The sequence below is a fragment of the Lissotriton vulgaris genome, chromosome 9 (assembly GCF_964263255.1).
Source record: "Lissotriton vulgaris chromosome 9, aLisVul1.2, whole genome shotgun sequence".
NCBI lineage: Eukaryota > Metazoa > Chordata > Amphibia > Caudata > Salamandridae > Lissotriton > Lissotriton vulgaris.
In genome coordinates this window covers 483,767,485-483,782,287 of record NC_141697.1, presented here as the reverse complement: position 1 = coordinate 483,782,287, position 14,803 = coordinate 483,767,485, and the positions used below count along the sequence as shown (strand labels likewise).

The following is a 14,803-nucleotide window of genomic DNA, read 5'->3' as shown; positions in this document are numbered from 1 at the left end:
AGTACAGTTGAAGTCGCCGACCCAAATGAGAGACGATGTAGGGTGCCTGTTGCGTGCTTTACCCAATGCATCCTCCAAACTTTGGATTATCGAGATGTCGTGTTCGTTGAAGATGTTATATTACCAATTAATTAATAAAACGGGATCTGGGTAGAGATGTTCTAATAACAGCACTTGGTACCAGTTTGTCTCCACCAATTTCGAGGTTTTCAGTTCCTGTAGTTTTGTAGACAATGCTGTCATTATTCCACCTTTTGCCCTCCCCAATGTAGATGGAACAGCCGGAACAGTAAATGACTGAAAATCCTCGATGTCACAAGTGGTCCTAGACCACGTCTCCTGTAAACACAGGATTCCATGAGCTTCCACAAAGACCAGCCATGCCTCATCTTCCAGTCTACTCGCTAATCCGGAAATGTTCCAGGATAGTAAGGATAATAATAATGATGGTGATGATGGCCCTTGTATTCCATGGATGCTTCCCAAAGCATCTCTTGTGGCGGAGGTGCTTTGTTCAGGCAATAATGATCTATTCCTCTCATAGCCCATGGAGATGGAGATGTTTCCCACAGGCGTGACAGGAGTCCCTGGCTGACGAGGTCCAGTATTCACATTGTCACATTCAAGAGTCACCAACACTGAATCATCATTGATGCGTGTCCCTAAGTCTTCATTTTTTCCCACATTCAAGATACTTGGTGCAATGCCTTCAGTCCCGGATGGTAGTCAGTCTACCCCATCCATACCCATTAAAGGGTCAAAACGATTCCTCAGTGGGATATTATTGTTATTATTTGGGAACCAACCAGGATAATCTGCGCCCTGAAACCTTGGTCTTCGTGGGTTATAGGGGACTTGTGTGGAGGGGCCCATACTTGGTGGCCCCATAAAGCGAGCTGTTCATGCCAAGGGGTATAATAATTTTGCGGGCCTTGATTCATATTCATGTTGTGTGCCCAGCCCATGTGCTGTTTGCCATTTGTACTATAACCACGATGATAGGGATTTCGGTTTGGGGTAGTCTGGTAGAGGTTGGGATAAAAATATTCAAGACCCACACACTGAATATCCCCCACCCTACCAAACCTCGCCTTACTGCAAATGATATCATTAACCCAGTTGTCTCTGAAGTTAACCCTCCAGGTCTTTTTTACTTGGCCCAACCCAGGGGACCCTCCGTACACTTAAGATTTTCGTAGCAGTGTCCTCGGTTAAAGGCCTATTGGTATTTAGCCAGAATTTTGTTTTGTTTAAGAGGTCCTCGCTTTTCTCATATTTATTCTCTGGGATTAATGGAACACCTGTCAGGATTGCCATATATGGGGCAGACTCCGGGGGTATGTTTACATAAATCTGTTTACCTTGTAAGGGGGTTTTACTAGGAACCAGAGGTTTACTAGCTGGAGTTTCTTTCCCTTCAGTGTTAGGCAAGGTCGGGGCAGCTGTGTTAACCGGTGTAGTCACCGCCAAAGAGTTGCTAGACTTAGGGCCTGCTGTAGTCACCTGCTTAATTTTAATTAAAGGAGCTGGTGCTATACAAGGGGTGATACCGTTAGGATCTGTAGATTTTGCTGGTTTAGGTTGCTGTAAATGTATCTGGTTGTTCTTGGGGCCCTTTTTCCCTAAACTGCTGTTATTACTATTAGTGTGACCACCAGTAATAACGGATTGTTTGTTATTACCTACCAGACTCTCCAGTAGGGCGGTGTTCTTGGATGTTAAAAACTCCAATTGATCTAATTTTAGATTTATGATTTGGGTTTTTTCCATCAGGGGGTTCAGCAGACTTTTTGTAAGCTTCTCAAGACTGCCCATGAGATCCTTATCTTCCTTATGGGATGGTTTTTTCCCCAAATTTGAAAAGCTTTTTTCCATGTTCGAAAGCTGGGATCCTATCTGAGATAATCTATCTTCAAAGGGATTTAAAAGTTTTTTAAGTGTTTCCCATACCACGGTCAGAAATTCAACATCTTTCCCTTTTATAACGCAGAGTGGTACCCCACTAGTTTCATTCTCTATCACGAGATTATTATTATCGTGAGTTATCGTCAGCGAGTCTACATCAACTTCTGGTGGCAAATCAGAAGGCTGCGTATTAATCACTGGGGGCGGAGATGGTGGCTTAGTAGATAACTGAGCCTTCGCAATCTTTGCCTTTTTCCTAGCGTATGCTGTTTGGTTATTACGCTTCCTTTTCGTATGTGGCCCTTGCTGTTTAATGTCAGAGATTCCTCCAATCTGCTCTGTAGATGTTGATTTTAGCGCCATTTCCGGGGAGCCTCCGTTGCACTCCTTCATTTCCCCTATTGACCCAACCATAGTCGTTTTTAAAAAGTTAGAGGATACTGATGGTGAATCCTCCTTCGGTATAAATATAGTGGGTGCTGATGGCTGGTGAATATCTGCCATTGTTTCAATCAGGGTAAGCGGTGGGCCAATTAAACGGTCAGGGGTTTTAGCAAGAGCTATGGACCCTAGTGAGGATTTTTTGGCCGCAGCTAACTCCTGTGAGAGTCTCCTTGCAGCATCCAGTTCAATGGAAACTCGATGTTGCATTTTAGCAATCTCTGTATCTATGGCTGAGTGAGTCCTGGTAATAAAATCATCTAAGGTGCCATTTTTCAGTTTGGATTTAGCAGCCCTCTCTTTGTACTCACGTGATGACATGGTGAATAGTCACGAGAGAGTCCGAGGGTTAGGACCAAGAGGGATGGCCCAGTCCAGTCCTCTCAGACCTCGAACGGCCTCAAACGGCCCGCTCTTTGCCCGGTCTTCGCCCCGGTCGCTCCCGCTCGCTACCGCGCAGCGGTAGCTCCTAACTGTGATATAGAGCTAGGGAAGGGCAGTGGGCGTGGCCGGCAGGGAGAGCGGCCACAGGTGTGACACGCAGGGACTCCTGGGCAATGGAGTCCCTGCTAGGCTGCTCGCAGCCCTGCCGGGGTGCAGATGGTCCAGGAAGTTACCAGCTCCCCACACGAGCCTCTCGGTAGCTGGAGGCGCAGCGGGACCCGCGCAGCGGGTCCTGCAAGGTGTAGAATTTTCCGTGATGAAATCCAGCGACGAAGTCCAGAAGGGTAGAGCCTCCACACGGTGCTCTGGTCGTCCAAAAGGCAAGGTTTCCCACAGGCAAATGGGACTTGTGCTCTTTTATTCAGCCAGGGGGCGTGGCCGGCAGGGAGAGCGGCCACAGGTGTGACAAGCAGGGACTCCTGGGCAATGGAGTCCCTGCTAGGCTGCTCGCAGCCCTGCCGGGGTGCAGATGGTCCAGGAAGTTACCAGCTCCCCACACGAGCCTCTCGGTAGCTGGAGGCGCAGCGGGACCCGCGCAGCGGGTCCTGTAAGGTGTAGAATTTTCCGCGATGAAATCCAGCGACGAAGTCCAGAAGGGTAGAGCCTCCACACGGTGCTCTGGTCGTCCAAAAGGCAAGGTTTCCCACAGGCAAATGGGACTTGTGCTCTTTTATTCAGCCAGGGGGCGTGGCCGGCAGGGAGAGCGGCCACAGGTGTGACACGCAGGGACTCCTGGGCAATGGAGTCCCTGCTAGGCTGCTCACAGCCCTGCTGGGGTGCAGATGGTCCAGAAAGTTATCAGCTCCCCACACAAGCCTCTCGGTAGCTGGAGGCGCAGCGGGACCCGCGCAGCGGGTCCTGCAAGGTGTAGAATTTTCCGCGATGAAATCCAGCGACGAAGTCCAGAAGGGTAGAGCCTCCACACGGTGCTCTGGTCGTCCAAAAGGCAAGGTTTCCCACAGGCAAATGGGACTTGTGCTCTTTTATTCAGCCAGGGGGCGTGGCCGGCAGGGAGAGCGGCCACAGGTGTGACAAGCAGGGACTCCTGGGCAATGGAGTCCCTGCTAGGCTGCTCGCAGCCTGCCGGGGTGCAGATGGTCCAGGAAGTTACCAGCTCCCCACACGAGCCTCTCGGTAGCTGGAGGCGCAGCGGGACCCGCGCAGCGGGTCCTGCAAGGTGTAGAATTTTCCGCGATGAAATCCAGCGACGAAGTCCAGAAGGGTAGAGCCTCCACACGGTGCTCTGGTCGTCCAAAAGGCAAGGTTTCCCAGTCATTCTCACAGATCACCCTTCACTCTTGACGCTCACCCTGCCCCATACACAGGCACACCACTCACCCAGTATTCACACTGCTCAAACCACCCTGCGCCCACTACTCTCACTCTGCACACACTCCTCTCACCCAACACTCTTATGGGCCCTCTTCGCACATTGCAGTCATGCAGTTCAAATGATACTCACACCTGCACATTTTTCACCCTACACTCGCACCATTCAGGCTGCACTCACACACTAGTCACCATTACCCAGCACTTATAAGAGCACCCCTCTTGCTCTGCACATATACAAATTACACAACTCGCTAGAATATACACATAATTCTACAAAGTCACTAACAGAATACCCACTCTTTCCGTAGTTCTAGATGCTTACTTAATTCCATCTTCAACAATGGGGCTGGTGCAAGAGGGGAGAGTAGACTGAGAACGTGGGCTGGCTTGAGGAGGGAGACTAGGGTAGAGGCTTTGGTGCATGGTGATGGAATAAGGATGGTGTGACACCTTCAGCCATTCCTGGCTTTCCATTCACCAAAATGCGAAGTGTTAAAGGATAAAATCCATGGTTGCCACAGAAGTCAAGCATTTCATAGGGTCATTTGGAAGATGGGATATAGTTCAGTTCATATACTGTAACTGCTTCTACATGGGAAACCAAATATAAGCCCAAACAGCTACTTTAAGGATAGTGAATAGAGAATGTTTTTATTAGGCTTCACTAAAAGGCAAGGCAGGTATAACAGAAGAAGCAGGGTAAGCTTTTCTAAAACAATAAAAGCAGATTGACTAACGAAAGTGTGAGTGGCAGTGTGTCTGTGTGTGAGTGTGACAAAGTACAAACGTACAAAAGAGTGTAAGAGATATAGTGATACTGTGTGTGTGAGAGGATGTGTGTGTGTGTCACAGTATGTGTGTTATGCATGCAAGTGTGCTGCTGGTGTGGCATACTGGAGTTTATTATTGCCTTATGGACAAGGGCACTAACAGAATATGTCAAACTGCAGGCCCCAACATACTTCTATTAAGGCATCATCATTGGCTGTGGGGACATGAACTGACCAATTGAGAAAGCCGTTAGCTCAGTCATACCCAAAAGCAGAGACACAGAACACGCGCCACCACACCTGGCCGAAGGCCCTGACATGAAGTACGTAATTCTTAGCAACGGTGGTGGATCCATAGAAAAATATTGGAACTGATAATTGAGGTAACTCTTGTCATGGGATTTCCTGTACTCGTTTTGTAGGGGGTGTCAATGGTAAAATGCTGACCGCTGATTTTTTTTTAGCGGTAGCCATGGCTATGGCGAAAGTATCTAATGTTAAATTTCTTGCACTGTCATACTGAATGTACTTCTTGGCATACAGGGTTCACCCATGAAAAAAGGATGACCTTGGTATAGTGGAAGTAATTTCTAACTTTAGACATTTGAAAAACAATGAGATATACTGCTAGAAAGGCAAGGCTTCCCTGGTGCAGGATGAAAATACAGGAATATTTCATGAATGCTGTAAGGGTTTGCGGCGTTCTAGCAAATTTGATCCTAAAAGTTTCAAAATATTCTCAGGGGAGGAGTCTACTTTCCCTTAAATCATCAACAAGAAATCTGTTAACTTTTTTTGCTTTCTGGAATTTGGGGACAGTATCACACCTCACCTCTTACATAGATCTTTATCAACACATAATGAGTATGAGGCTAGCTCTCACCCCATTTCTGGAAATGCTTGTTCTGCCACATTGCTGAAGGGAGGCTGGCTTTAGGGCAGTGTGACTGGTGCAGCCCCACCTGGCATTGACTTTAGTATGGGGGCTCAGTTTTTAAAATAAGTTTGGGTTTTAAGGCACATGAACTTCCTTGTGCGTCAGGTAGTTGTTAGGCAACAATAAAAATATCACGAAAACTCTGGTGATTCATTTTCCTACTAGTGAGAGTTCAGAAGTTTGTCTAGTTGCAGTTTTGACTCTTTGTAAAGTAGCACAGAGGGTTAAGAATGCATACCATGCAGATCACAGAACTGAGTGTGAGTGAACTACGAGTAGCACTATAAAAAAATTAAACATACATCAGAGTGAGTCTATGGAGAGACGAGGTGCACTGTTGGAGAGTGGTAGTCAGGGAATTCATTAAGAAAAACGATATGGCAGGGGAGAGCGCCAAAAAAGACTGCTGTAACCAGCGCTCGAGCTGGCCATGACTAGGAGTTTTAGCCCCCCTTCTGAAGTTTGGGACTAGTTGTGACCCTGAATCCTACCCTTTATCGGAAGAAAATACATGTGTCTTTGAATGCAGGTCCTCCCAGGGGAAAAGCGCTCTTTTCTATGACTCAATTGCTTGTCTGTCTTCTCGGTGAGTGTCCGGTATGCATAACGCGCCAATACATGCATGCACACTCAGTCCGTTTGGAAGTCTGGAGCCATGTCTACTTGTGCTTGCAAAAGAAATAAAAAGCATGATTTAAAAGAAAGGCACGAAAAGAATGATGCAAAATGCTTACCCTCTTTCTTAGATTGCAGGTGAGTGTCAGATTCCTTGAAAATGAGTTTGCAAATGCTGTGTAAAAGTCCAGCACCTTTAGCAAGGCTTCTCGTTTAATGATGTGTAAATCACAGTAAGTCAGCGCTCGAACATTAGCGCATGCGTGAGCAAGGGTGGTTTCTTTCCAAAATACGTCTCCGAACACATCTCCTTTCCCTAGAAAAGTTTGAAAAATAATATGATGATTTACTTACCTCAATTACAGAATATTTATATTGTTTGTTAGAAACACACATGGAACAATCATTGCATTGTAAACAAAATATTTACAAAAATACATTGAATACAGTAACCAATATTATTCTAGTAAGATTTAAATCCTGCTGAAGTTTCAATATAATATATGCACATTTTAAACAGGTTAACGGGGATGTCTCTGCTGCAGCGTTTAGGATTATCAATAGATAACTTAAGCTGCAAGGAGGATTTGGGGGGCACCAACCAGAGGGAGGTCTGCCCCCCGGGTATTTTGAGGAAGTGGAGCAGTTGGATGATTGCTCAGGGATTTGGGCTTCTTTTGGGCTACTTGGTAGCCCAAGGTTATAAAACCAGGCATTTTGTGTGCCAGCCTCAATTTTGTCATATGACACTGTGGCTGGCAGGGTTGTTTATTCCAGTGAAGCGTGTTTAGTAGTCTGAGTAGTTTAATGACATCACTACGTCTGCAGGTTCCATTAATTAACAACAGCACTTACTAAAATGGCGTCGGTGGGAGCTTCCCCGGACGAGATGGTGGTGCAGGCGGTGCAGTTCCTGGTATCTGCAGGACGCCTAGCTCTGTTGGCAGGATGGGCGCCGCTTAATAGCAGTCGCTATAGTAGGGAGGAAGCGAATGGGGTGAGGGAGAGTGACCCCAAGAAAACGGCAGGCTAACAAGGGCGAGGCAGCTTCCCCGGTGCTCGTGTGGGGCGCAATGGTTCTCAGCATAGGCCCGTCCGTTAGACTGGGGCGGGTTCATCATCCGTCATCATGGGAGAGGCCGAGGCCGAATGGGAGGTGGCGTCACCCAGGCCATTAGTAAAGTTTGGACCCAACATACGGTACATCCTCGCGAGGCCTCCGGTGACACAAGGAAGGCCTTGCGCGGCCTGTTGTGCATGCCGAGGGCCCTGTGGCGGCAGAGAGGGAGAAGGACAGTAGAGTTTAGGGAGGTATTCAATGATCTCCTGTGTAAGTAGCATGTCCAGGCACCAGATAATGAGTATGAGCAAGGGATTGGGGCTCCACATTCTACCAGGTGGAACACCATTCAGTGGATTAGCTCACCATGGTTGGACATGGCCCTATTGGCTGTACAGGAGCTCAGGGCAGAGGGTTGGAGGGGGGACAGGGCCCCATCAGTGAAATATTGGTGGGCAGGGAGTCACGGGGGGTACAGAGAGGAACTGTTGTGGAAGCTTTGCCCTGCACTTGCAGAAAGTGGAGCAAGGATGATGAACAGGGGTTAGAGATAGTGGGGTCAGTACAAATGTAGCCCCTAGTAGAACGTTTGAGTGATGCCTGGGTGGTAAGACACCCCCATTTAAAGTATATTGTAAGATGGGCACCTCACAGGGGTACAGGACCACGTCCAGAGGACACCCCAGTTAAGCCAATGGTCCCACTTGTTACTGGAGCTGGGTGAGGGAGCGAGTGGGTTAGCAGCAGAATCAGAGGGTCAAGAGAAAGGAGTGCAGCGAGCATGTTATTTACACAGCACACAGGGCCTGTCTTCCTCTTTTTTACAGGTCGGCACAAGTCAAAATGAGCCTGACTTGGGCGAGCCTTGTGCGGCTTATCAAGCACAAGGAGAAAGGAAAGCGTGGTCCCGGGCTGCCAGTTGGAGGGCGGCAATGGACAGTGACACCACTGGCCCAAGAAGGTGTGGTGTAACCTCTGCAGTGCATCACCTGGAAGGGTTGAGTGCAGCTCCAGGGCAGGAGATCACAGGACAGTGTGCCCTGCATCTTTAGAACAGTGGGGAGGGTGAGGTGTGGCCCGCTCACGTAAGTTAAGTATGGATGTTTTTGGGCAACAAGGGTTATGATTACGGAACCCTGTGAAGGGGGATGCACATGATATGGATTTGCTATATGCAAGCCAGCAGACTTTGCTTTACTAAGAGGTTGAGGACAGTCAAATCTTGGAGGAAGTAGATTTGAGGGACAAAGATTAAGTTCGGGCAGAAATGGCTGTATAGTGGTAAAAGGGGATGGTGGGGGCCATTCTAATCACTCTGCCACTAGCTTTTTGCAGGAGCATAGCACCCAGTAAAATCAGGAAGGTCAGAGCGGAACCTGGTGTCTAGAGAGTGTAGTGAAGCAGTGGTTCCTGAGAGAGCACCAACCTTTGCACCAGGTAAGGTGTTGCATAGCAGTGCTTACCCCTCTTGCATGGTATCCATGGATATGGAGGTGAAGGAGCCTCAGGAGAGTGAGGAGGTCCTCCTCTGGAAGTGTCTCTACATAAAGGATGCTGGAGTGCACACAGATGACAGTTTAGTGGAACAAACACCTGCAGGGTAGGTCAGACAGGCAAAAAGGAAGGAACATCTGCACTGCAAACAGGCCAGGAGGCTAGTAAGGAGGAGATATGAGTTAGCTCGGGTCAGGGTTGAGAAGCGAGGGACAACAGGATTCCTCAAAGACATACAAGATGGAGAGTATAGAAGTGAAGCTTAAAAGTTGTCTTACATGGGGACATCTAAACTTCTAGGGGTGCACCTCATGCTCACAATGAAAAAGAAGGCTTTGATGGGTGAGTACGTAGAAATGTTGAAGTTCCTAAATAGGTGGCTGAGGTCTAAAGAGGGATCAAAAGAGGATGAGCTAGAGCTTTCCAAAAGACTAAGAGTACTGGTAACCATTGAAAATTGGACTGCTGCTTTCCTCATATGTATATTGTGAGCAGCATTTAGGAAAGGTCTGTTGCTCTTTTCAAATACATGGATGTGATAAGGAAGGCACAGTTCAATTATGGAGGGTGTGCCTAGGTACAATATGATGAGAAGTTCCGGGTACGCTTGGCGGTTGTCCCAGAAGCACAGTGGAGGGAACTCGACCCAGATCCCTGGCAGCATAAAATGGGCCCGACAAAGTTTGGAAAGTTGCTATTTACTGCCAGGGCTTTGCCAATCACATATCGGCCCTTTCAGGGTCACCCCACCCGGGCAGGAGTGAGAGTGCCAAGCAAGGGTCAAATTAACCATTTTGGTACATGTTGGGACTAAAATAAGGGAGTCTGTATGAGGGAAATCTGCAAATGCTACCACGAGTGTTCAAAATGTACTGGCAAGCATCCCCTGATTAACTAGTTTGGTGGAGATCCCAGATGCAGGGGGGTATGGAGAGCAGCAGGGTGTAGGGTAAGTCAACACCATGGGAGTAGCAATATGGGGAGGGTAACACATACAAAGAGGGACGAAGCGGACAAGAATCTGCAGGGAAGGCTTATACACCTATTAAATTGGACAGGCTAGCTGGTTGGCTCCCTCATTACGCTAAGCATGGTGATGCTGAGTTCTTGCTGGATGATTTTAGGTATGGTTTTAGGTTGGGATATGAGCATCCGAAACTGCTGTACTGGGCGACCAATTTGAAATCAGCATCAGAGCACAATCAAATTTTGATGGGAAAACTGAGAAAGGAGAGCAGAGAAGGGAGAATGGTGGGCCGTTTGATAAGTGGCAGATGGACCACTTAATCGGGTCACCAATCAGGGTGGTACTCAAAAAAGAGCAAGGTCCGTTCCATCTCATTCAACATCTCTCCTGGCAGGAGACAAGTCAGTGAATGACTATATACCCAGGGAACAAGTTTCAGTCACATATTACTCCACGGAAGTGGCATTAGCATTAATGACTTGAGCAGAACAGGGGATGCTTATGGCTAAGAGCTACATTAATTTGGTTTTCCGTTTGTTGCATGTACACCGTGCTAATTTTCACCTGCTGGGCATGCAGTTTGAGGGTAGTTGGAACGTTGATAAAGTTTTGCCAATAGGCGGCTTGATCTCCTGTTCTCTTTTCAAGTGCTCCAGTTCCTTTCTTAAGTAGATGTTCACATGGTACACCAGCAATGATGTGGGAACCCACTATATAGATGATTTCTGCTTCATAGGGAGGCCCAGTTCTGCTGACTGCCAATGTGCTCTGGACAGTATCAGGGTGCTCATGGATTACATAGACGTGCCTTTAGCACAAAAGAAGACAATAGGTCCCAGCACTGTCTTGTCTTTTTTGGGTATTGAGATCAATTCTCAGGCTTTGGTATCCAGACTGCCGGAATTAAAGAAACTGAAAATGCAGCACCTGCTGGACGGAATGTTAAGCAAGGCTAAAGTCCTGGAAAATGAGGTGCAGTTGCTAATGGGACACTTGAACTTTGCTTGCTGATTGGTCTGCGCAGAGAGGACACTATCAGGTTGCACACTCTCCCATCATCACATCAGGTTTTCAGCAGGTGTCAAAGAGAATGTATGCATGTGGGGTCATTCCTACACTCATTTAATGGGATCGCAATAGCAGCCTTAGAAGATGTAGAATGGGATGCTGAGCTCATTTCTGACGCAGCAGGGGGTGCAGGTTTTGGCATCTTTTGGCAAGGGCATTAGTGCACAGAAGAATGGCTGCAGCAGTGGAAATAAGGGGGCTGTAGTATAGCGTTTCTGGAATTCTTCCCCCTAGTTATAGCACTGGAGCTCTGAGGGGATCAGCTGTCTCACAAAAATGTACCTTTCAGGGTGTACAACATGTCTGTGGTACAGGTTGTCAATAGATAGTGAGTGAAGGATGCCCAGTTGTTGAAATTATTGAGGATTTTTGAATATTCAATGCCTACATTGTGACACAATATTTAGGATCCAACACATGCCAGGTGTGGACAATGACATATCAGATGCTTTGTTTAATTTTGCAGTGGAAGATATTCCATGGGCTGGCCAGACCCAGATGCCGTAGGAGCTCTGGTCTGTAGGAGAGAAAGGATGCTTCAGCTGGTATTAGGTTCTTTAGCACCATCGACATGAAGAGGTTAAACTCAGGCTTGGTCTGAATTTGTAGACAGAGGAGCTAGGCGGAGATAGGAGAGCTGGCTTAGGACAGAGGACATAGTGCAATTTATGATGTTTCCTATAAAACAAGGAGAGTCAAGGGTGACTATTGCAGAAAAATTAATGAACCCAGCTTTCATGGGTAAATTTCTTTGTGGGTACTCTCTATCAGCGTGCAAGCTAGGTGAACATATTTTAGAAGAATGGGTTAGAGGGAAAGGGTGCTGTGGTTCCAAGAGAATTCCGCTGACGTTAGACATTTTTGGTCAGGTGATGCATGCTCTTTCAGTAGTGTGTACATCGAAGAGTGAGTTGGCACTATTTTCAGCACTCAAGTCCTGGATGTTCTTGGGGACCTTACAGTGTTAGAAGTGTTTGGGGCTAATATTGGTAGAGGGGTCATATGAGAGGAAGTATTCAGATATCATGAATGTCTGCCTGTCACTCCGTTCTAATTGCTGTCCGTGAGGCTAAAGGTGCCAAGATTGGTCAGGGTAGATCCATTTGGATATGGTGCCCATTCCTTTCTTATAGGCATGGCTACCAAAGCAGGAAGGCGGGGTTGGGAGCCAGAATCTATCATGGATGTAGGCAAGTGGTCATCAAACTGCTTTAGGCACCATATCAGGGGGAGGGAAAGTTTTTAATAAATATCAGAACGGACTGTCATATTTTGTCCGGCCCCTAGGCAGCAGGGTTGTAGATATGGATCGTAGGAGATTCCTTTGTGTAATGGGTGGAATGGTACACAAGGTCATCAGGGCAGGGGACTCATTTGGGTTTTGGTGTGTCCTTACATGGTATTAAGTCGTATGGGGAAAGTGGAATGAGATGGCAAGAGCTTCTTACTTGTTTGCACAAACTCAGGACAGGAGTCGCATTGCCCAGACATTCTGTTGATTCATCTATGTGAAAACGACTTGGTGGTACAGAAAGGTTAGGCTCTGATAGAATGCATGAAGACAGACCTGGGTGAGATACTTGCTTTGTGGGCCGGATGCCATGTGATCTGGAGGGAGTTCGTACCTAGGAGAGGGTGGAGGGCAGCTATAGATAGGGCAACGAGGAAATTGATTAAGGAGATGTATTTTTTTCTGTAGGAACTTAGGGACAGGTAGGTTGGAACATTCAGACCTTCGGTATGCGGATCAGAAGTTCTTCTGCAGTGATGAGTCCATTTATCATTCATTGGAATGGAGCTTTACTTGTTGCAGATTAAGCTGGTCATGGAGAAGGTACTGAAGGTTAGTTAATCCTTGGACTTACCACCTGCATCAGGAGGAAGGCAGAAAAAGGTAAGAAGGAGCCCGGGGGAAAGTGGGGGTCAGCACCCACCTTTTTATAGGTGGCGGTTGGCTGAGAAGTTGCCATGGTTTACCGAAGTTTATTGTTATTGTCAGTGGCAGTTCAGGATGAAAGGGGGTTTTGTAGGCAAGTTCAAGACTACTCATGACAGGACCTTTAAGCTTAGATAGGCTAACAGGTTAATAGATGTAGGAAAGAGGGAAGGGATTTTGGAGTTATCACTTACATTTGAACAGCCATTGATCAGAAACAATGTTGATGTATTAGTTTGTTATGAAGGGGGGGGGATACATTAGGAGTGGTAGAGTACAATAGGCTGTATCTTTGGATAGTGAGGTTGTATTTTTGTAAGGCAAAGGCGTAGGTTAATTGTAATGTGCACCTGTTTCAATAAAGAGGCCTTTTCCACACAACCCTGATGTCAGTGGTCAGAGCTCTCATCTTCCCCAAGCAGAGCTCATGTAAATAATAAATAATAATACTTGAGAGATGGGGCCATTTGGTAATCACCCTTCAGTCATTGCTTACCATTGTTCAGCTCCATTCATCCATGGGTTGTTGGAAGTATTATTTTCAATTTGGCTCAGATCACCCCACAGCCATTGGGAGAAGGTTATGGCGTATGCCATTTTGGGGATTCTTACTTCAGTTGTGATTGGAAAGGGAAACAATCTCATGGATCTTAGCTAATGAGAGCCACCAGTCAGGCACTGCAGAGTGTCCACAGACAGAGCACAATGACCAGTACAAGAGTCCTCTAGCAGGATGGACAATATTATCTGACAAAAATATTGATTTCTTAATATAGTTTACAAATGTTTCACCCTACTGAAATGAGTAGAAGACAATCTACTCCCAATGGAAGGATAGTTGTGTAAACGATATTTAAGCCACACTATTTATTTCAGAAAATAGTTTTGCTATCAATATTCTGATATGCAACAGTTCTGAGTGTATGGATATAGCATGAATGGCTGGAAGGCCCCATATCCTCAAGCCACTGACAGATACTGAGGCTGGAGCTTTTTCACAAAGGACATTTGTAATGGATGAACAGACTGACCATGGTTATAATCTGATGGGTGCTAGGATATTTGAAAGCGTGAGAGAGCCTGGTAGTCTAAGAAATTTGGAAATAACATTTTGATCATCAAGACGAAAGGAAAAATGGCACCTTCATTACAAAGCTCAACATTGGCAAGCAAAGATAACATGCAAAAGTCAAATACTCTCTGAATAAATCTAAATAACTATTTCAAGTTATGAACCTCAGATTAAAAACCTCACTCTGAACCACCCCCAATTCATTATGTTTTTAAATGCAAGGAATTACAATGGTTTTTCATCAAAATATAACTTCAGCACTGAGGGAAACCATCACCGGGACAGTCTGTATACAGCACAACGTCTACCTTCAATCTCACACAAATTCGCCCTTTTTTCTGATAGCAATTGAAAAAAACTATAAACAACATAAAACTCTTCCACCTATTATGTTGCCATAACAGCCAAAACAGTCAAAATATTTTCCTGTCTGTAGAAAATGATAGTGTTAACTAATAAATAACTCCACACACAATAGCCATTTTACCTGATCTACAAATCAGTGAAATGATTCCGTACCTAAAAATACTTAGGTGGCCCTTTCATTTTATGGACTTTTTTTATAGTCCAATCCCAATCTTCCCATGGCTTGGGAAGTGATTATGAAATGTGTGGCTTAACAACTGAGCATGTTTATTTTCAATGGTAATATTCCAGTGCCTTAAAAGTCAGAATTAGAAAAGCAAACAGTCCTAAAAAATCATTGTTAACAATCTTTCATGGTAATCACTGCCTATTAGACAAATGAGGTGACCACCTTCT

General features: G+C 46.2%; 1 protein-coding gene across 1 annotated transcript in view; it reads right to left on the bottom strand.

Moving 5' to 3' along the window:
- The window catches only part of KCNH5 (potassium voltage-gated channel subfamily H member 5), an 815,449-nt gene that overhangs the window by 30,893 nt on the left and 769,753 nt on the right, over positions 1-14,803 (bottom strand). The window contains exon 11 of the mRNA XM_086937941.1: positions 6,564-6,760. Within this exon, the coding sequence (XP_086794067.1) occupies positions 6,564-6,760 (197 nt within the window). The remainder of the gene's footprint in view (positions 1-6,563; positions 6,761-14,803) is intronic.